Source organism: Pseudophryne corroboree, chromosome 3 (assembly GCF_028390025.1).
Source record: "Pseudophryne corroboree isolate aPseCor3 chromosome 3, aPseCor3.hap2, whole genome shotgun sequence".
Taxonomy (NCBI): Eukaryota; Metazoa; Chordata; class Amphibia; order Anura; family Myobatrachidae; genus Pseudophryne; species Pseudophryne corroboree.
Window position 1 is genome coordinate 42,746,239 of NC_086446.1, and position 23,193 is coordinate 42,769,431.

General features: G+C 45.4%; 1 protein-coding gene across 1 annotated transcript in view; it reads right to left on the reverse strand.

The window, feature by feature from the left end:
- LOC135057133 (oocyte zinc finger protein XlCOF7.1-like) overlaps positions 1-23,193 on the reverse strand; it is a 352,188-nt gene that overhangs the window by 126,682 nt on the left and 202,313 nt on the right. The window contains exon 6 of the mRNA XM_063963029.1: positions 6,793-7,115. Coding sequence (XP_063819099.1) covers positions 6,793-7,115 — 323 coding nt within the window. The remainder of the gene's footprint in view (positions 1-6,792; positions 7,116-23,193) is intronic.

Sequence of the window (23,193 nt, forward strand, 5' to 3'; positions counted from 1 at the left end):
GTCCTTAATTCTGCTCTATCCATATGGAAAATCAGATAGGGGCTCTTGTGAGACAAAGCCGCCAATTCAGACACCCGCCGTGCAGATGCCAAGGCTAACAACATGACCACCTTCCAAGTGAGACATTTTCAATCCACCGTTTGAAGAGGTTCAAACCAGTGAGATTTTAGGAACTGTAACAGCACGTTAAGATCCCATGGTGCCACTGGGGTCACAAAAGGAGGCTGGATGTGCAGCACTCCCGTTACAAAAGTCTGGACTTCTGGGAGAGAAGCCAATTCCTTCTGAAAGAAAACTGATAGGGCCGAAATCTGTACCTTAATGGAGCCTAACTTTAGGCCCATATCCACTCCTGTCTGTAGAAAGTGAAGAAAACGGCCCAGATGGAAATCTTTCATAGGCATATTCTTGGCTTCACACCAAGATACATACTTCCTCCAGATGCGGTGATGTTTCACCGTCACCTCCTTCCTAGCCTTAATCAGAGTAGGGATGACTTCCTCCGGAATACCTTTCCCCCGCTAAGAATTGATGTTCAACCACCATGCCGTCAAACGTAACCGCGGTACGTCTTGGAACACACAGGGCCCCTGCTGCAATAGGTCTTCCCTAATAGGAAGAGGCCACGGATCTTCTGTGAGCATTTCCTGAAGATCTGAATACCAGGCCCTTTGAGGCCAATCCAGAACAATGAGTATTGTCTGCACTCTTTTTCGTCTTGTGATTCTCAGTATTTTTGAGATGAGAGGAAGAGGAGGGAACACATAGTCCGACTGAAACACTCATGGTGTCACCAGGGCGTCCACCGCTACTGCCTGAGGGTCTCTTGACCTGGTACAATACCTCCGAAGCTTCTTGTTGAGGTGTGACGCCATCATGTCTATTTGTGGAAGTCCCCACTGACTTTTATCTCTGCAAAAACTTCTTGATGAAGTCCCCACTCTCCGGGATGGAGATCGTGTCTGCTGAGGAAGTCTGCTTCCCAGTTGTCCACTCCCGGAATGAAGACTGCTGACAGAGCGCTTGCAGTGATTTTCCACCCAGCAAAGAATCCTGGTGGCTTCCGCCATTGCCACTCTGCTCCTTGTCCCGCCTTGGCGGTTTACATGAGCCACAGCTGTGACGTTGTCTGATTGAATCAGAACTGGTAGGTCGCGAAGAAGATTCTCCACTTGTCGTAGGCCGTTGTATATGGCCCTCAATTCCAGCACGTTGATGTGTAGACAAGCCTCCTGGCTTGAACATAGTCCCTGAAAATATCTTCCTTGTGTGACTGCTCCCCATCCTTGGATGCTCGCGTCCGTGGTCACCAGAACCCAGTCTTAAATGCCGAACCTGCAACCTTTGAGAAGGTGAGCACTCTGCAGTCACCACAGGAGAGACACCCTGGCCCTGGGGGACAGGCTTATTTTCTGATGTATCTGTAGATGGGACCCCGACCACTTGTCCAGTAGGTCCCACTGAAACGTCCTCGCATGAAACCTGTCTAAGGGTATGGCCTCGTAGGTCGCCACCATTTTTCCCAGTACTCGAGTGCATTGATGGACTGACACTTTTTTCGGTTTTAACAGGTCTCTGACCATGTTCTGGAGTTCCTGGGCTTTTTCCTTTGGTAGAAAAACACTCTTTTGTTCCGTGTCCAGAATCATGCCTAAGAAAGATAGCCGAGTCGTTGGAATCAACTGTGACTTTGGTAGATTTAGAATCCAGCCATGCTGCTGCAGCACTCTCAGGGAGAGCGACACGCTTTTCTGCAATTGATCTCTCAATCTCGCTTTTATCAGGAGATCGTTCAAGTACGGGATAATTGTGACTCCCTGCCTGCGCAGGATCACCATTATTTCCGCCATTACCTTGGTGAAAATCCTCGGGGCCGTGGAAAGCCCAAACGGCAACGTCTGAAACTGGTAATGACAGTCTTGTACAGCGAATCTCAGGTATGCCTGATGAGGGGGATATATGGGGACATGAAGGTATGCATCCTTTATGTCTAGTGACACCATAAAATGCCCCCCCCCCCCCCCCTCCAGGCTGGAGATAACTGCCCGGAGCGATTCCATCTTGAATTTGAACTTTTTCAAGTACAGGTTTAGGGATTTTAGATTTAGAATGGGTCTGACTGAGCCATCCGGTTTCGGGACCACAAACAGGGTTGAATAGTACCCCTTCCCCTGTTGAACTAGGGGCACCTTGACAATCACTTGTTGTTGACAAAGTTTTTGAATTGCAGCTAAAACTATCTCCCTTTCTGGGGGAGAAGCTGGTAAAGCCGATTTGAAAAATCGGCGTGGAGGCACGTCTTCAAATTCCAGCTTGTAGCCTTGGTATACAATTTCCATTGCCCAAGGATCCACGGCTGACTGAACCCAGACCTGGCTGAAGAGTCGAAGACGTGCCCCCACCGGAGCAGACTCCCTCAGTGGAGCCCCAGTTTCATGCGGTGGATTTAGTAGAAGCCGGGGAGGACTTCTGCTCCTGGGTACTAGCCATAGCAGGCATTCTTTTCCCTCTTCTCTTACCTCTGGTGAGGAAGGAAGAGCCCCGACCTCTTCTGGACTTATGCGACTGAAAGGACTGCATCTGATATTGCGGTGTTTAATTTTGCTGTGGGGGAACATAAGGTAAAAAAGTAGATTTACCCGCAGTAGCTGTGGAAAGCAGGTCTGCGAGACCTTCCCCAAATAAAACCTCACCCTTGTAAGGCAAAGCTTCCATATGTCTCTTTGAGTTGGCATCACTCGTCCATTGACGGGTCCACAGGGCTCGCCTAGCAGAAATCGCCATGGCGTTGGCTCTTGAACCTAACAGCCCAATGTCTCTGGAAGCGTCTTTCATATATAAGACTGCGTCTTTAATATGACCTAAGGTCAATAAAATGCTATCCCTATCTAGGGTATCAATGTCAGATGACAAGGTGTCTGTCCTAGCTGCTACAGCGCTACAAACCCAAGCCGACGCTATTGCCGGTCTGAGCAAAGCACCCGTATGTGCATAAATTGATTTTAAGGTAGTTTCCTGTCTGCAATCAGCAGGATCCTTGAGGGCTGCCGTATCTGGAGATGGTAGCGCCACCTTTTTGGCGTGTTAGAGCCTTGTCCACCTTGGGAGAGGATTCTCACCGTAACCTGTCCTGTGCGGGGAAAGGATACGCCATAAGAATTCTCTTGGGAATCAGTTTCTTGTCTGGAGTTTCCCAAGCCTTTTTAAATAACGCGTTCAGCTCATGAGATGGGGGAAAGGTTATCTCAGGTTTCTGTTCCTTAAACATGCATACCCTCGTGTCAGAGACAGAGGGGTCATCTGTGATATGCAAAACATCTTTTATTGCAATAATCATATAATGAATACTTTTGGCCACCCTTGGGTGTAACCTCGCATAATCATAGTCGACACTGGAGTCAGAATCCTTGTCGATATCAGTGTCTGCTACTTGGGACAGGGGATGTTTCTGAGATCCTGGAGGGCCCTGTGATACAGCCAAAGCTATGGCTTGACTCCCTGACTTTTCTCTGGACTCTGCTTTGTCCATTCTCTTATGTAATAAAGACACATTTGCATTAAAAACACCACAATCATCTGCTCCACCTCCTCCTTAGATGAGCCTTCCGCTTCAGACATGCCGACACACACGTACCGACAGCCCTACACACTCAGGGAGATATATATATATAGATATATAGATATATATATAGATATAGATATATATATATATATATATATATATAAAACAAACAAACACTGTTGGTTCCTAGGGAGGACATAGCACTCTCCCAGTAGCAAAAAGAACCAGGCGGCACTCCGAGGTCTTGTGCAAAAAAGATAGCTTTTAGTGAAAAATCACATGAATATAAGGCATAGCGTTGCCCATATATATATATATATATGGAGACAGTCCCCCAATAAGGCCCTTTGGAGAGACAGAGAGAGTAAGCCAGAACACACCCAGCGCCACCAGACACAAATAAAATCCCAGTCAGTACAGCGCTTTTATAAATATACTCACTGCGCCAAATATATGCCCCCCCACCTCTTTTTTGCCCTCTGTATGTGTTCAGCAGGGGAGATTCCGGGGAGCCAGCTTCTCTGCAGCGTGCTGTGGAGAAAATGGTGCAGGTTAGTGCTGAGGGATCAAGCTCCGCCCCCTCACTGGCGGGCTTCGATACCGCTCAAATCTTTATACTGGCGGGGGGTTTTGTCATATACTGCCTCCGCAGTATATATCTCTGCCAGTGTCCCTAAAAGGTTAGTAATTGCTGCCCAGGCTGCCCCATCCCTGCGCCCTGCACCCATACAGTGCCACCAGTGTGTGTGTGTGTGTGTGTGTGTGTGTGTGTGTGTGTGTGTGTGTAGGGAGCATAAATACACTTAAAATCAAAGCTGTATAAGCCAATTCCTAACCAATAATGGTAAGCATATACTTGAAATCAAGCCATATAAGCCAATCTCTGACTGTAATAAATTTCTCTTAGGGCAGTCTCTGTCAAAAAGCCATTGTTATACAACCACTGCCGGTTGTGGTTAAATTGAGTCCTGCAGGACAAGCACAATGTAGATTTTTGTAACATCCGATTTGAGGATCAATAATTACCAAGTCCCTTGTGGTCTTTATGCTGGGTATTCCACCTAGCGGGTGTCCGGAGTGTCCTCCTTGCTCCAACGCAATAATATGGTGGTTCTCCCTTTATTAATGTCCACAGGAGAGGAAAGGGACTGGGATCTTCCAGGATGCATAGTAAGCAAAGTCCTGTGGAATTCTCAGCAGTGCCCTAGTCAGAGGTAAGGATCTCTAACGCGTTTCGCTGTCAGTTGGCAGCTTTATCAAAGGTAATAACACAGTGGCTGACATCCCCTTATATAGGGGCTACAGTACACACACTCAGATTTACACAGGAAACACCTGTGAGAATTTAATACAAATACATTTGTCAAAACAATCTCATCATCCTAAGGTAGCAGCAGGAAAACAGACTTTTTCTATTGCTAGTGATAAGTTATAAAAACGAGATTTATAAAACACAAAATAAATGTAAAATGTTTAATTCATTCTATTCAGTCCGGTCACATGACCCCCAGTCTTACGGGCCGGCTCCCTATTGGTCTTTCCGCACACAAATAGTGTTACTGTGGGAACTACTACTGGACCTACTAGTCTGCGGTCACGTGATTAGTAAGACTCCATATTAGGAGTTCCGCCCGTTTCTTTATTTCCGGTCATGTGACCGCGATCGGCCAGAGACAGACTTCCGGGTATGACACACTTGGTCACATGAGCAGACGTCATGCAGGTGCATCTGGGGATATCCCCTTCTTATAACTGACCCTCCATCATGGCCAGTATTATATAGCATCCCTGCATCCGCCCCTCGATGTGTCCCACAAGAGCACATGATCGGACATTCAAGGAAACAAACATAATAATAAATAAACCAACTTTCTCTTCACTTATATAGAACTAGATTTGGTCTCTTGGCTCACATTTTCTTCTATTCTTTTATTGTTTTATTTCTTACGTTTTTTTACTTTTGTTATATATTACATAGAGATCATTCCCACCAATATACAGATGAGAAAGGTGCAGGAGGGATAGGGGGAGGGAAAAGAAAACGGGCAAGGGGGAGATGATTAAAGGAGTGGGAGGATCAATGAGGGTATAGATGAAATTAAAGGATATACATATTAAGTCCTTAAGTATATCCTATCAATAAACCTAATTAATACAACATAATAATAATAAGTGACAATCAAAAAAAAGGGGAGAGGGGCCTCTCAATATTAGAATATAGAGTACAAACTATTCCAGTACTCCTGGATAATAACTACTAAAATAAGAAATAAATGGTTTATATGACTGAATTTAACTCTATTGCCTCATTCAAACCATGTGGATGGAGGGAATTCATTTTAAAAATAAAAAAAAACTCCTGTTTACACAGATTCCTGTATCGATCTCCTCCTCTGTCTGGGAAATATTCTCTAACCCTATAACTCGTAATGAGCCCGGATCCCCCTGATGTACCTCCGCAAAATGTCTAGATATACGCTATGGTTCATCTTCTTGTTAATTATGTTACGCCTGTGTTCCATAAATCTGGTTTGTAAATTACGAGTGGTTCTGCCTATATATCGCATTTTACAACTGCACGCCAGCAGGTATATCACCCAGTCTGTGTTGCAGTTGATAAAGCTTTCTATTGGACAAGAACCATTATGCCCCCCTATATTGATGTTCTTAATCCGATTCACCACATGGGAACAAGTTGTACAGCGGGATCTTCCACACTTGAAAAAACCAAGGGGTAAGTTTACTAAGATGGGAGTTCTATTTAAGATGGGAGTTCTATTTAAGATGGGTTATTGCCCATAGCAACCAATCATATTTCAAGTATTATTTTCTAGAAGGTGCTAGATAAATGAGAAGTAGAATCTGATTGGTTGCTATGGGCAACATCCCATCTTAAGTAGAACTCCCATCTTAGTAAATTTACCCCCAACTGTTTTAGTTGACAGCCATCCGCCTGTACTTTCCCTTGATTTCTTAACTTTTTCCTCTTTTAGTAAACTTGGGGCCAGAATTGTTTTAAGGGATTTGTTCTTTTCATATATGACTTTGGGGTTAGTTCATTCCTCAGAAAAGAATCTTGTTTTAAAATACTATCATTTTTAATTTCCCCTGATCTGTTATGTTTTGTAATAAACGCTAATTCATGCGGGAATTGATCTTCATCTTTTTCTTTTTCCTTTTCTTTCTCTATTATCCCCACAGATCAACTTTTCTCTATCCATATTCATTACATCTTCAAAAGCTTTGTCGAGGATTTCCTTTGGATAACCTCTTGAATCAAATGAATTCATCATGGTTTGGGCTTGCTGAACGAATACTTCTTTTCTAGAGCAGTTGTGCTTAACTCTCAACAGCTGCCCTTTAGGGATATTCTCCTTCCATGGGGCAAAATGGGCACTTGAAAAATGAAGATAGGCATCACTGCCCACTTCTTTCACATAGTTTGATGTTTGTATTGTATTATCAATCATTTCCAAGGTCAAGTCTAAATAATCAATCTTTCTTCTGCGTTCCTTCATGGCAGCCATTACTCTGGGGATTGTATCCCATCCTCCTATAATTAGACAGGCAGTTGTTTTTTCAGCAGCTAAGTACCGCCCACTCTGGCTATAAAACGATCCTCCTCTTCCTCCTCCCTAGTCTTTTTTTCCTGTCTCCTATTAGAACAGAGTAGTGTTTGTTGTTTTATTTATTTTTTAGGCTTACCTCTAGTATTCCCAGTTTGCGGTTATTGCTTTATACTGGAAGAGGGTGGGTCCCTGGGAAGAGTGGCGAAGTGTGCTAGGGGCGGTATGAGTAAGTCCCCACTGAACAGCTTAATGTGTCTGCCCGCAGCCTGCTATTGTATAGAGGCCTCTCTGCATCCGGCACCATAGTGCATATACCACTTTTCCCCTGTGCTTGCGTTCTCCCCACTCTGCGGCTGTGTGGGTGGAAGCTCGGCTAGGGAAAGGGACGCACTGGCGGGAGGAAGGGAGCGCTCGACAGTGGCGGCTGGCGGGCGGAAGTGCTGGGCGGCAGGAATCCCTGGAGGCTTAGAGGAAAGCTCTGCACAAGTGATAAGGAGCTGTTTAAAAAAATGGCACTGTACACGGGTGTAGTATGGCTAACTGGCGGTCTCCTGACCGCCGGTCAGCTTACCGACGCCAGGATCCCGGCAGCATACCGAAGCCGGGATTCCGGCGGGGAGGGGCGAGTGCAGCAAGCCCCTTGCGGTCGCCACGGGTTCTGTTCCCACTCTATGGGTGTTGTGGACACCCACGAGTGGAAATAGTCCCTGTTGGTCGGCATGCCGACCATCGGGATACTGAGCCGGCGGGATGGTGGAGGAGGTCATGTGACTGTCGGTCAGCAGACCGCCGGTCACATGAATACCACCCCTGCACACGGAGATTCAGACTGCAATATCTCCCTGGATGGCTGGGCAGGCTCCTGTGCATACCAGCAGCAATATCATGGAGGAGCCTTCTTCCCCAAAGCCAACTGTTGCCCTAAAGAGGTAAGTCCTCATAGAGGGCATATATATATATATATATATATATAAATATATATATATAAATATATATATATAAAATGTATTGTTAGAGGAGGTTAAGATACCAGTATTATATATTTTTGGGTGCCTCCACCTAAGAAGAGGATGTGTAAAAAGAAGCACCAGGAAATTCAGTGTGCTGCCTGTGATAAAATCTTCTCTTCTCTGGAGAATACTAAATTCTGTGAAGATTGCACTAGAAATGAGGCCAGTGACTCTAATCAGTCCAGACAAATACAGGATCTGAAAGAGTGGATGAAGAGATCATTTGTTACCAAGCAGCAACTGTCTGAGTTGCAGGGAAGTAAAAGGTCTAGGTCTTTGACTAGCATTGATTCAGTGGAGGATTCAGTATCACATGATTGTAGTTATGATGACGAGTATCAGGTGCTTTCTAGCACGGATTCAGAGGAAATACAGGAGGAGGATAGAAAATTCTATTTTGAATTGGTGGATAGTCTGTTAAAGAATATTTATAAGACTATGAATTATAAAGAGCCTGAAGAAAAACGTAGTGATAAAGATTTACTGTTTGCAGAGGGTTTGAAAATAGGAGGTTTCCAGTTCACAAAGCACTAAAAGACATGGGCCAATATTTACAAAAAAATCGAGTTTGTCCGATTTGTGTTTTTTTTCTAAGTCCCAACACGGGAATTCACTAAGTACCAATCTCGGCAGTGTATGGGCTATTCGTAATGGTTTGAATGACAAACTTCAGAAATACGAATGAATAGACCATCGGTCAAACACAGCTGTTATTTCATACAAAACGGGTATTCACTATTCATTCGTATTTGGGTATTAGTCTCTGAGTGCTCAAGTGTGGGTGTATTTTTTTGCGATACGTAAAAAAAAGCAGCAAAAAAATAGACCTGCTTTTTCCAGGCGAGTTTGGATAATCATGCACGGATCAGTGAGATCTGTGCATGGTTATCTATGGGAAAGGGTCTGTTTACTGTAAAAACTTGTAAAACAAAATTGTGTGGGGTCCCCCCTCCTAAGACAAACCAGCCTCGGGCTCTTTGAGTCAGTCCTGGTTGAAAAAATATGGGGGAAAAATTGACAGGGGTTGCCCCATATTTGATCAACCAGCACCGGGCTCTGCGCCTGGTCCTGGTGCAAAAAATTTGGGGGACAAAAAGCGTAGGGGGTCCCCCGTATTTTTTGAACCAGCACCGGGCTCCACTAGTCAGAGAGATAATGCCACAGCTGGGGGACACTTTTATATAGGTCCCTGCGGCCCTGGCATTAAATCACTAACTAGTCACCCCTGGCCGGGGTACCCTGGAGGAGTGGGAACCCCTTAAATCAAGGGGTCCCCCCCCTCCAGCCACCCAAGGGCCAGGGGTGAAGCCCGAGGCTGTCCCCCCCACCCATGGGCTGCGGATGGGGGGCTGATAGCCAAGTGTAAAATAAAAGAATATAGTTTTTTGCACAATAACTACAAGTCCCTGCAAGCCTCCCCCGCAAGCTGGTACTTGGAGAACCACAAGTACCAGCATGCAGGGGGTTAAACGGGCCCTCTTGTACCTATAATTCTTCTGCAAAAAAAAGACCCAAATAAAACAGGACACACACACCTTGAAAGTACAACTTTATTACATACATTCCGACACACCTATACTTACCTATGTTCAGATGCCGACTCAGCCCACGTCTCGATGTCGATTCCAGGGTACCTGAGAATAAAATTATACTCACCTAAATCCAGTGTGTCGTGTCCTTTTTTTATAATCCATGTACTTGGCAAAAAAACAAACCATATACCCGATCCACGCACTGAAAGGGATCCCATGTTTACACATGGGACCCCTTTCCCCGTCTGCCGGGACCCACCCTGACTCCTGTCAAAGAGGTTTCCCTTCAGCCAATCAGGGAGAGCCACGATTCTACGACATCAAGCGCCGTGTCAAGGCTAAGATGTCAAAGGAGGCTAAATCAGCCTGCAAAACTGGTGGTGGACACCCCTTCCGAGCGTCTTATCGGGATTGGGAGGAGCCTGTGTGTACTCTTATTCCGCCAGAAGTGGTTGGTGCAACTCATGTCCGTGAATCGGATCAGCCAAGGCAGGATGGTAAGTTATTTGCCTTGTTTTTAAAATTTTAAACATCTGTGCTTTGTCCTTAGTTGTCTGAAATGTCTTAGAGCTAATTGTGATTGTAAGTTGGTTCATTCTTCTAATGTGTTGGTGATGTAGTGCAGGCCTGGCTAACCTGTGGCTCTCCACCTGTTGTAAAACTACCAGTCCCATCATGCCATGCCACAGTTTTGCTGTTAGCGAATGCTAAAACTGTGGCAGGGCATGCTGGGATGTGTAGTTTTTCACTACATCTGGAGAGCCACAGGTTGGCCAGGCCTGATGTAGTGTTAATCTTAATTATGTATGTTTTTATCCTTTGTAGTGTCATTTTTCTGGTTGCCTTGGCCTTTTTCTGGTGTCTTATTTTTCAAAAGAAAATGTTTGTTGGTGTATTTTAAAGGGGTGTGGTATTAAAAGTCGACAGTAACTAGGTCGACAATGTCTAGGTCGACCACTATTGGTCGACAGTAACTAGGTCGACAGGGTCAAAAGGTCGACAGGGTCAAAAGGTCGACATGTTCTAGGTTGACAGGTCAAAAGGTCGACATGAATTTTTAATGTTATTTTGGTGTCATTTTCTTCGTAGAGTGACCGGGAACCCCAATTAGTGCACCGCGTCCCCTCGCATGGCTTGCTTCGCTCGCCATGCTTCGGGCATGGTGCCTTCGCTCCGCTACCGCTTCGCTCGGCACAGATTACCATTCCAATCGTAGTCCACGTGGATCGTTAAGTATGAAAAGGTTAAAAAAAAGAAAAAAATTGTGAAAAACTCATGTCGACCTTTTGACCTGTCGACCTAGAACATGTCGACCTTTTGACCCTGTCGACCTTTTGACCCTGTCGGCCTAGTTACTGTCGACCAATAGTGGTCGACCTAGACATTGTCGACCTAGTTACTGTCGACTTTCAGTCCGGATCCCATTTTAAAGAAGCCTGATTAATGTTTTGTTTTTTTAAACAATTTCAATGGACTTATGTTTATTGTGTGTTGTTCTGGGTTTTCATTTGTGTTGTTGTTGTGATTTTCATGCATATTTGGATTAGATGTTTTCTTGTTCGCATCAAAAATTGGTAACTAGGCGTGCAATATTGTGGTGGTGTCAAGCTAAGACGTTTTGGTTTTAAGTAGTATAATATTGTGCATTACGTGCCTTTGTGTATGTATTGTTTTTGGAAAATGTTTATTATTTAAAGTATACACACCCAATGAAGTCAGGCAGAAAAGCTTAAGCATCGTTTAGTTCTCATCAGGTTCCACATATGGATACATCACAATAAGGAATTTACATAAACATATCCAAAAAATAGTATGTTCATAAGGACATTCTTCATATTTCTATAGTATGAAAGAGAAGCAACACAGCCAGGCCACATCCCACACTGCCAAGAGATGCAGATGTGGCAATGCAGGTAAGATTTTACTGTACACACATATTCTGCAAACACATAGAAAAACAAAATGTTAATGCTTATCTTATCACATAGGGTCTTCTTCTGCCAACCCCCCTCCACTAAGGCGCCCATCACAGGGCTCGATTACTGCGGCTAGGAGGCAAACCAAGAGACGGCGTCTTGAGGATGAGTCCCCAGCACCATCATCACCACCCCAACGGCGCATCTCCGCAGTGTCGGCCCTGCCACCACAAGCTATTTTGGCCAGGCCACAAAGTGAGGATCCACAAACCCCTCAGTTGTTTGGTGGGTAAACATAACAATTACCTGTAAAGAAGTAAAAAAACAGTGGTGTAGATGTATTAACCTGGAGAAGGCATAAGGAAGTAAAAAAACAGTGAGATGTGCAAGGTGGTGAAGGCAGCAGCACAAACACATCATAACTGTTCATTTTCATATTGGAGCTGTTTGCCTTGTGCCTTTATGACCTTGCACATATCACTGGTTTATCACTTCCTTATGCCTTCTCCACATTTATACATCTGCCCCACCGTTTGTGCACAGCGAAAAAAATTTAAAAAATGCAACAGTCATCCTTGTAATAATCACCAACAGCAAGCACATGGTGGTAAGGTTTTTTTCGATGCTTAATTGTCAGATGTGATGTTGGCCATAGCAACAAATATTTATCTTTTGAATATTAGCGAAAAACACTTACATAAATGTAATGTCTCATCCAATTGTTTTGCATGGCCAACATCACCAGTTCTAAAGTTAGGGCACCTTAAGACTTTTTTTAACCCATTGTTAATGTTTACATTTTACACCACTATTTTGGTTAACGTTTTGGGCAGACCACTGACTGCCTTGAACAATGTATGAGTGTATTGGTCAACATATTTATTGTATTGTGTGTGTTGTTCCAAAGGAAGCTTCATACCCAATATGTAAATGTATTCATTTGTATTTTTGCGCGTTATTCGTGGTCGCACATTAATTATGGCTCAGAGTCCAACAATTAGCTCAAACTTTTAACAAATGAGTAGTGAACGTTAGAAGCCACATATTTGTACAAAAAAAGTGAACAACATAGTTTAGTTTAGGCCACAATCTATTTCTCAATTCCAACATGAATATTAAGAAGTAATGCATGTTGACGTAAATCTATAGTAAGACCAATGCTAAATATTTACTAAATAGTGGGTGTCTTCAACCCCATACAAAACCAGCCATCATGACCGAGGATGCCCAGCAGGAAAGTGACTAGCAGGACACCTACACTCTACACCTGCAAGCCATAGATACGACCCAGCCAACCACGCCGCAGGACATACCCCAACCACCCCAAACATCCCACAGCCCCCAATTGATCACAACACCACCCCAGACACAAATGAGCCCTGAGTTTTGGAACAGTTGGGCCACACAACAGGTGCAAAACTGCCTCAACACCCACAGCCAATACCTGGCAAGTCTGCCCCATCATCTGCCTAGACTGAGTCGAAACACAGGCAGACTTATCGTTCAGGTGGGCAGAATTGCCAATTCAATGGAGCAGATGAGGGCAGACAACTGCCAAATGCAAGCCAATCTCCAACGTATCAGGGATGAACAACAGCGGCAGCAACATTCACTAATTCAGCTCATCCAACACAACCAAATGATAAACGACAACCTGTCTCGAATAATAGCAAGCAACACTGCAGCTAATACACAACTCACTGCAAGCCTCAATATACTCAGTCAAAGCCTTAATGTGTTGGCATCACACCAAGTCAGCTCTAGCTCAGGGACAACTACACCAAACCAGAGCCCAGTTCAATCCCCAGTTAGATTCTCAAGTAGAACCAGGACCAACGAGCCAGCCCAATCCTCGGCACCTAGCACACACCAAAAAAAAAAAAAAAATCTGCCCTGCAGCTAATAGTTTGTTAATTGTAATATTATGTTGATTTGATACACCAAAAATGCCTGTGTTGAAGGTAATAAATTGTTCACACGGAATATGTGTCTTGTTTCATTAGCTACAGAAACCACCTGCACATTAGTGTCTAGGCCCAGATGTCTATTGATCTAAATATATTGGCTGCCCCTAGATGGCCACAGCTCAACGTGTGTGTAATCTATGGCACCCAGCACATTGTGCACGGCCGCAAGCTCAGAGAAAGCTACCCTGAATGCATGCCACTGCGACTCCTGGGTAGGGAAGCAGAGAGAGGCATCTATGTGGCCATCCAAGACATACAAAACATGAGTGGACCTTCCTAAATTTAAGGTGAGTGTCATGACCTGTAATCAATACAATACTGTGTTATATAACATTACAGAAGCACCACTTAGACATAGACGTGTATGTATATACATAGTAACATGCAAGCTGCCAGTAGGCATAAAGTGCAACACAGCCAGGAGTTTGTGCAGGCCAGAGACAGAGCGAGAGCGTGCTGTCTCAGGGTCTAGGTTCAGTTTGACAAGGTCAAACAGACGGAAAATGTTGTTTACATTTATTCGGACCATCTGTATAAACTGGTCATCAGCCAGTTTGTTAAAGTTTAAACGCACACTAAAAAAAACAGCCATGCCCAGCCTACGCGGAACCTGTACAACCTGATGACCATGTTCATTTTCCTGGACTTGGTTTATTGTAGCCTCATGGAGCAGTGTCAGGTATCCCCCAGCAAACAAGAAAGCAGTACTACACACGGTAGCAGCCATTTCAGAGTGAGAGTGGAGAAAAATGTGTTTGGGCCCCTTTTAAAGGACCAAAAAGTCAGGTGTTAGTAATGTTGAATTGGCAACACATGTAAACACGCTTCTCAAAAGCAGGTCTACTTTTTTTTAGGCTTTTTGTACAATTAGTATTTTCTCACGGCCGCACATGCATTTTCACTGAAGAAATTTCAAATGCGAATGCTTAGTAAATGACCGAGTTCTATACCTAAACAGCCGCGTTTGACCGATGGTGTATTCATTCGTATTTTTACTACACAGCCATAATAAAAATACGAATGCCCTCATCACTGCCGAGATTTTAGTTTAGTAAATTACCGAGATGACACTTAGAAGAAAAAATAAGATTTTACTCACCGGTAAATCTATTTCTCTTAGTCCGTAGTGGATGCTGAGGACTCTGTAAGGACCATGGGGAATAGACGGGCTCCGCAGGAGACAGGGCACCCCAAGAAAGAATCTGGATTCTGGTGTGCACTGGCTCCTCCCTCCATGTCCCTCCCCCAGACCTCAGTTAGAGAAACTGTGCCCGGAAGAGCTGACATTACAAGGAAAGGATTTTGGAATCCAGGGCAAGACTCATACCAGCCACACCAATCACACTGTATAACTTGTGATAAACTTACCCAGTTAACAGTATGAACAACAACAGAGCATCAGAACAACCCTGATGCAACTATAACATAACCCTTATTTAAGCAATAACTATATACAAGCATTGCAGAAGAAGTCCGCACTTGGGACGGGCGCCCAGCATCCACTACGGACTACGAGAAATAGATTTACCGGTAAGTAAAATCTTATTTTCTCTAACGTCCTAGAGGATGCTGGGGACTCCGTAACGACCATGGGGATTATACCAAAGCTCCCAAACGGGTGGGAGAGTGCGGATGACTCTGCAGCACCGAATGAGCAAACACAAGGTCCTCCTTAGCTAGGGTATCAAACTTGAAGAACTTCGCAAAAGTGTTCGAACCTGACCAAGTAGCTGCTCGGCAAAGCTGTAATGCCGAGACCCCTCGGGCAGCCGCCCAAGAAGAACCCACCTTCCTTGTGGAATGGGCTTTTACTGATTTTGGCAGCGGCAATCCAGCCGCAGAATGAGCCTGCTGTATCGTGTTACAGATCCAGCGAACAATAGTTTGCTTTGAAGCAGGAGCACCCAGCTTGTTGGATGCATACAGGATAAACAGCGACTCAGTTTTCCTGACTCTAGCCGTTTTGGCTACATAAACCTTCAAAGCCCTGACCACATCTAGTAACTCTGAATCCTCCAAGTCACGACACACGCCTAGCCAAAGCCAAGGCTAACAGCATGACCACCTTCCACATGAGATATTTTAACTCCACGGTTTTTAGTGGCTCAAACCAGTGTGACTTCAGGAAACTCAACACCACGTTAAGATCCCAAGGTGCCACCGGAGGCACAAAAGGTGGCAGAATATGCAGCACTCCCTTTACAAACGTCTGAACTTCAGGCAGAGAAGCCAGTTCTTTTTGAAAGAAAATAGACAGGGCCGAAATCTGGACCTTAATGGAACCCAATGTTAGGCCCAAAGTCACTCCCGACTGTAGGAAGTGAAGGAAACGGCCCAGCTGGAATTCCTCCGTGGGGGCATTCTTGGCCTCACACCAAGCAACATATTTTCGCCATATACGGTGATAATGTTTAGCCGTCACGTCCTTCCTAGCCTTTATCAGCGTAGGAATAACCTCATCCGGAATGCCTTTTTCTGCTAGGATCCAGCGTTCAACCACCATGCCGTCAAACGCAGCCACGGTAAGTCTTGGAACAGACAGCGCCCCTGTTGCAACAAGTCCTATCTTTTAGGCAGAGGCCATGGGTCCTCTGTGAGCATTACTTGCAGATCTGGATACCAAGTCCTTCTTGGCCAATCCGGAACAATTAGTATTGTTCTCACTCCTCTTTTTCTTATGATTCTCAGCACCTTGGGTATGAGAGGAAGATGATGAAATACATAAACCGACTGGAACACCCACGGTGTCACTAGTGCGTCTACAGCTAGCGCCTGAGGGTCTCTTGACCTGGCGCAATACCTCTGTAGCTTTTTGTTGAGGCGGGATGCCATCATGTGCACCTGTGGCAGTTCTCACCGACTTGCATTCTGCGTGAAGACTTCTTGATGAAGTCCCCACTCTCCCGGGTGGAGGCCGTGCCTGCTGAGGAAGTCTGCTTCCCAGTCGTCCACTCCCGGAATGAACACTGCTGACAGTGCGCTTACGTGATTCTCCACCCAGCGAAGAATTCTGGTGGCTTCCGCCATCGCCATCGTGCTCCTTGTGCCGCCTTGGCGGTTTACATGAGCCACTGCGGTTATGTTGTCTGACTGAATCAGAACCGATTGGTCGCAAAGCAGGGTCTCCGCTTGACGTAGGGAGTTGTATATGGCCCTTAGTTCCAGGATGTTGATGTGAAGGCAAGTCTCCTGACTTGACCACAGACCCTGAAAATTTCGTCCCTGTGTGACTGCCCCCCACCCTCGGAGGCTTGCATCCGTGGTCACCAGGACCCAGTCCTGAATGCCGAATCTGTGGCCCTCGAGGAGGTGAGCACTCTGTAGCCACCACAGGAGAGACACCCTGGCCTGGGGGATAGGGTGATCAGCCGATGCATCTGAAGATGTGATCCGGACCACTTGTCCAACAGATCCCATTGAAAGGTCCTTGCATGGAACCTGCTGAAGGGAATGGCCACGTATGATGCCACCATCTTTCCCAGGACTCGCGTGCAGTGATGTACCGACACCTGTTTTGGTTTTAATAGGTCCCTGACCAGTGTCATGAGCTCCTGAGCCTTCTCCATCGGGAGCTAAACCCTCTTCTGGTCAGTGTCCAGAATCATGCCCAGGAAGGGCAGACGAGTCGTAGGAATCAACTGCGACTTTGGAATATTTAGAATCCAGCCGTACTGTTGTAACACTTCCCGAGAGCGTGCTACGCTGATCAGCAACTGCTCTCTGGACCTCGCCTTTATGAGGAGATCGTCCAAGTATGGGATAATTGTGACCCCTTGCTTTCGCAGGAGCACCATAATTTCCGCCATTACCTTGGTAAATATTCTCGGTGCCGTGGAGAGACCAAACGGCAACGTCTGGAATTGGTAATGACAATCCTGTACCACAAATCTGAGGTACGCCTGATGAGGTGGATAAATGGGGACATGAAGGTATGCATCCTTAATGTCCAGAGACACCATAAAATCCCCCCCTTCCAGGCTTGCGATGACCGCTCTGAGCGATTCCATCTTGAACTTGAACCTTTTCAGGTATATGTTCAGGGATTTTAAATTCAATATGGGTCTGACCGAACCGTCCGGTTTTGGTACCACAAACACGGTCGAATAATAACCCTTTCCTTGTTGAAGGAGGGGAACCTTGACCACCACCTGCTGAAGATACAATTTGTGAATTGCAGCTAACATTATTTCCCTCTCTAAGGGGGAAGCTGGCAGGGCCGATTTGAGGTATCGGTGAGGGGGCATCTCTTCGAATTCCAGCTTGTATCCCTGAGACACAATCTCTATTGCCCAGAGATCCACCTGGGAGTGAACCCACTTGTGGCTGAAATTTCGGAGACGCGCCCCCACTGGCCCTAGCTCCGCCTGTGGAGCCCCAGCGTCATGCGGTGGATTTAGTGGAAGCCGGGGAGGACTTCTGTTCCTTGGAACTAGCTGTGTTGTGCAGCTTCCTTCCTCTGCCCCTGCCTCTGGCAAGAAAGGACGCACATCGGACTTTCTTGCCTTTTTGTGATCGAAAGGACTGCATTTGGTAATACGGTGCTTTCTTAGGTTGTTAGGGAACATATGTCAAAAAATTAGACTTTCCAGCAGTAGCTGTGGAGAACAGGTCCGAGAGACCCTCCCCAAACAATTCCTCACCCTTGTAAGGTAAAACCTCCATGTGTCTTTTTGAGTCGGCATCGCCTGTCCATTGCCGAGTCCACAGGATCCCTCTGGCAGAAATCGACATTGCATTTATTCTAGAGCCCAGTAGGCTGTCTCTTTGAGCATCTCTCATATATAGGACAGCTATATAACAAGTATATATGCAGGCGCTGTGATGGGTGGCTGATCCTAGCAGCTGAATAATAAGGGGTAGTCAAACCCTTAGAAAAACAAGAGAGGAAAAAACGTATACAGCGCTCTTTGACACAGTAGGATTAATATAAATGTATATTTTTAATAATGATGTTAAAATGGTTTAAACAATTAAAAGCAATCAATCTAAAATAAATTTCTTATATTTTATGTCTCACTTTTTGAATACGGGTGGACTTTGAGACCTCATTAGTTTTAACACCAACCAATATGCAGAGCATCAATTGGTACATTCAATACCAGCATGAATACAGTCAAATATATGGACCAAATATGTGATAGTTTAACCAATTGGATATGGTTTACCCAGTCTGTGTTCCGTTTGGAAGGGCTCCCATGCGTGCAAGTTCGTATAGCAACGATGACACTTTTTTGGGGTCCTGGTTCACAGTTCGCTGGAAATTCCGTGTTCCGGTGGATGGATTCTCCTGTATGAGTAATGGGCAATGGCAAGCCGAATTGGAGTCCTGGTCCACGGAATCCAAGGGTGCAAGGTCCTGACTGTAGATGGTGATGCAATGGTGGTGCTGGTCAGCAAACGTCCACACAGGTCTCAGCCTTAGGCTGAGACCTGTGTGGACGTTTGCTGACCAGCACCACCATTGCATCACCATCTACAGTCAGGACCTTGCACCCTTGGATTCCGTGGACCAGGACTCCAATTCGGCTTGCCATTGCCCATTACTCATACAGGAGAATCCATCCACCGGAACACGGAATTTCCAGCGAACTGTGAACCAGGACCCCAAAAAAGTGTCATCGTTGCTATACGAACTTGCACGCATGGGAGCCCTTCCAAACGGAACACAGACTGGGTAAACCATATCCAATTGGTTAAACTATCACATATTTGGTCCATATATTTGACTGTATTCATGCTGGTATTGAATGTACCAATTGATGCTCTGCATATTGGTTGGTGTTAAAACTAATGAGGTCTCAAAGTCCACCCGTATTCAAAAAGTGAGACATAAAATATAAGAAATTTATTTTAGATTGATTGCTTTTAATTGTTTAAACCATTTTAACATCATTATTAAAAATATACATTTATATTAATCCTACTGTGTCAAAGAGCGCTGTATACGTTTTTTCCTCATATATAGGACAGCGTCTTTTATATGCCCCAGGGTCATTAATATAGTATCCTTGTCTAAGGTATCAAGTTCCTCAGATAAGGTATCCGTCCATGCTGCTACAGCACTACACACCCAGGCTGACGCAATTGCCGGCCTTTATAAGGTACCTGAATGTGTATAAATGGACGGCAGGGCTACCCTCCTGGATAAGCGTGTTAGAGCTTTGTTCACCCTAGGGGAGGATTCCCAGCGTAACCTGTCCGTTGGCTGGAAAGGATACGCCATAAGCATCCGTTTGGAAATCTGCAGTTTTTTATCTGGAGATTTTTCAAGCCTTTTCACATAACTCATGTAGCTCGTATGAAGGGGGAAAGGTCACCTCCTGCCTTTTTTACCCATACATATGAACCCTCTTGTCAGGGACTGGGGTTTCCTCTGTGATGTGCAACACATCCTTCATTGCTATAATCATATAACGGATGGCTTTAGCCAATTTAGGCTGTAACTTTGCATCATCATAATCGACACTGGAGTCAGAATCCATGTCGATATCTGTGTCAACAATTTGGGATAGTGGGCGCTTCTGAGACCCTGACGGCCTCTGCGACATAGGATCAGGCATGTGCTGAGACCCCGACTGTCCTGAGGTTTCAACTTTATCCAACCTTTTATGCAAGGAATTACCATTATCATTTAAAACCTTCCACATATCCATCCAATCAGGTGTCGGCGCCGTCGGTGGAGACACCACATTCATTTGCTCCCGCTCTGCTTCCACATAGCCTTCCTCGTCAATCATGTCGACACAAGCGTACCGACACACCACACACACAGGGGATGCTCTTTTTTGAAGACAGGTCCCCCACAAGGCCCTTTGGAGAGACAGAGAGAGAGTATGCCAGCACACACCCCAGCGCTATATGTCCCAGTAATCACACAGTAACTTAGTGTTAACCCAGTAGCTGCTGTATATTATGTTTTTGAGCCTAATTTATGTGCTCCCCCTCTCTTTTTACCCTCTTCTACTGTGAATCTGCAGGGGAGAGCCTGTGGAGCTTCCTCTCAGCGGAGCTGTGGAGAAAAAATGGCGCTGGTGAGTGCTGAGGAAGAAGCCCTGCCCCCTCAGCGGTGGGCTTCTGTCCCGCATTTCTGTACAATATTATGGTGGGGGCTCATACATATATACAGTGCCCAACTGTATATATGTCCAACTTTTTCCAAGAGGTCCTAATTGCTGCCCAGGGCGCCCCCCCTGCGCCCTGCACCCTACAGCGACCGGAGTATGTGGGTGTAGTGTGGGAGCAATAGCGCACAGCTGCAGTGCTGTGCGCTACCTCAGTGAAGACTGGAGTCTTCTGCCGCCGATTTTGAAGTCTTCTTGCTTCTTTCACCCGGCTTCTGTCTTCCGGCTCTGTGAGGGGGACGGTGGCACGGCTCCGGGATCGGACGACAAAGGGTGAGATCCTGTGTACGATCCCTCTGGAGCTAATGGTGTCCAGTAGCCTAAGAAGCAGGACCTATCTTCAGTGAGTAGGGCTGCTTCTCTCCCCTCTGTCCCACGATGCAGGGAGTCTGTTGCCAGCAGAGCTCCCTGAAAATAAAAAAACCTAACAAAATACTTTCTTATAGGAAGCTCAGGAGAGCTCACTAAGTAGCACCCAGCTCGTCCGGGTACAGATTCAAACTGAGGTCTGGAGGAGGAGCATAGAGGGAGGAGCCAGAGCACACCAGTATCCAAATTATTTCTTAAAGTGCCCTGTCTCCTGTGAAGCCCGTCTATTCCCCATGGTCCTTACGGAGTCCCCAGTATCCACTAGGATGTTAGAGAAATAACATTTACAGAGAGAGTTAGATTTGGGTGGGTTATTTTGTTTCTGTGCAGGGTAAACACTGGCTGCTTTATTTTTACACTGCAATGTATATTTCAGTTTGAACATCACACCCAAATCTACCTCTCTCTGCAAATGTTATATCTGCACCCCCCCCCCCCCCCCGCCGCAGTGCATATGGTTTTGCTTAACTGCTAACAAATTTGCTGCTGCGGTCAACTCTGTATTACCCCCCCATTGTCCTGCCCCACTTCCATTTTTAATGATTTTGTTCACTATTGCCAGAAAGGCTATGTTACAAAAACGGATCTCCAAACAAACCCCTACATTGAGTATGGTTATCCAGGAATTACTAATTTATACAGAAGATAAGCCCTAGTAGATATTGAGAAGGGCATAGCTAAATTTCATGACTGTTGTAGCCTATATCTGGATTTATGCCAAAGTATCAATCTACTCTCATTACGCAAGTGTTTGAAAATACGACTAGGTCTATGACACGTGACCTGTGAAGTCTTCTTGCTTCTCATACTCACCCGGCTTCTGTCTTCCGGCTCTGCGAGGGGGGCGGCGGCGCGGCTCTGGGATGGACAGCAAGGATGAGATCCTGCGTATCGATCCCTCTGGAACTAATGGAGTCCAGTAGCCTAAGAAGCAGGACCTATCTGCAGAGAGTAGGGCTGCTTCTCTCCCCTCAGTCCCACGATGCAGGGAGTCTGTTGCCAGCAAATCTCCCTGAAAATAAAAAACCTAACAAAATACTTTCTTATAGCAAGCTCAGGAGAGCTCACTAAACAGCACCCAGCTCGTCCGGGCACAGATTCAAACTGAGGTCTGGGGGAGGGACATGGAGGGAGGAGCCAGAGCACACCAGAATCCAGATTCTTTCTTGGGGTGCCCTGTATCCTGCGGAGCCCGTCTATTTCCCATGGTCCTTACGGAGTCCCCAGCATCCACTAGGACGTTAGAGAAAAAGCAAAATCGGTCAAAATCGGGAGCTTAGTAAATATACCCCATTGTCAGTAAAGAGTGGCAAAATATTGATAAAAGGCTTGGTAATATTAAAAAGACTGACCGTATGTTTCCTATTGAGGATGAGCAGTTTTTAAACTGGTGTATGGTACTTAAAATTGATGCTGCAGTTGCTGAGTTAGTTTCAAAGACTACCATTTTGTTGGAGGATGGTGCAGTTCTAAGGGATGGTATGGATAAACGGATGGAAAGTTACCTAAAAAAGCTACATACTGTATTTCCTCAGCGGTGTCATTCAAGTCAGGTGTAGCAGTTGCTTCAGTATCCCGAGCATTAAAAGTCTGGGGATCAGCAATGTCTACAGACTTAGAGGAGAAAATGTCAAGACAATGTCTGTTGAAAAATTTGAATATAATGAGGAAAGGAGTAGAATATCTGTGTAAGGCCTCCTTAGATGTTCTAAATTTTGCTGCAAAGTCTATGCCAGCAGGAAAATTAGACTGTGGGCAGCAGATATCCATTCCAAGAATAGACTGGTGTCTTTACCATTTGAAGGATTATTGTTATTTGGCAATAAATTGGAAGCCAGTATACAGAAAATGTCAGGAGGTAAATCAGCAAAGTTACCTCAAGATATAAGGAATAGATTTCCTGTTCCCTCCCCCAGGCAACAATTTAAAGAGGCCAGGAGCTATAGGCAAGGTCGTGGTTACATGGGCATGTATTCGTCAGGGACGAATCGTCACTCCTTTCGTCAGTCCTACAGAAGAGATCGCAGATAATGACTATTGTGGAGTTCTGGACTCCATTCCAGTAGGGGGCAGACTTCGGGAATTTATCAGTCATTGGAGAGAGTCAATTCAAGATACGTGGGTGTTGGATATCATAGCCAATGGTT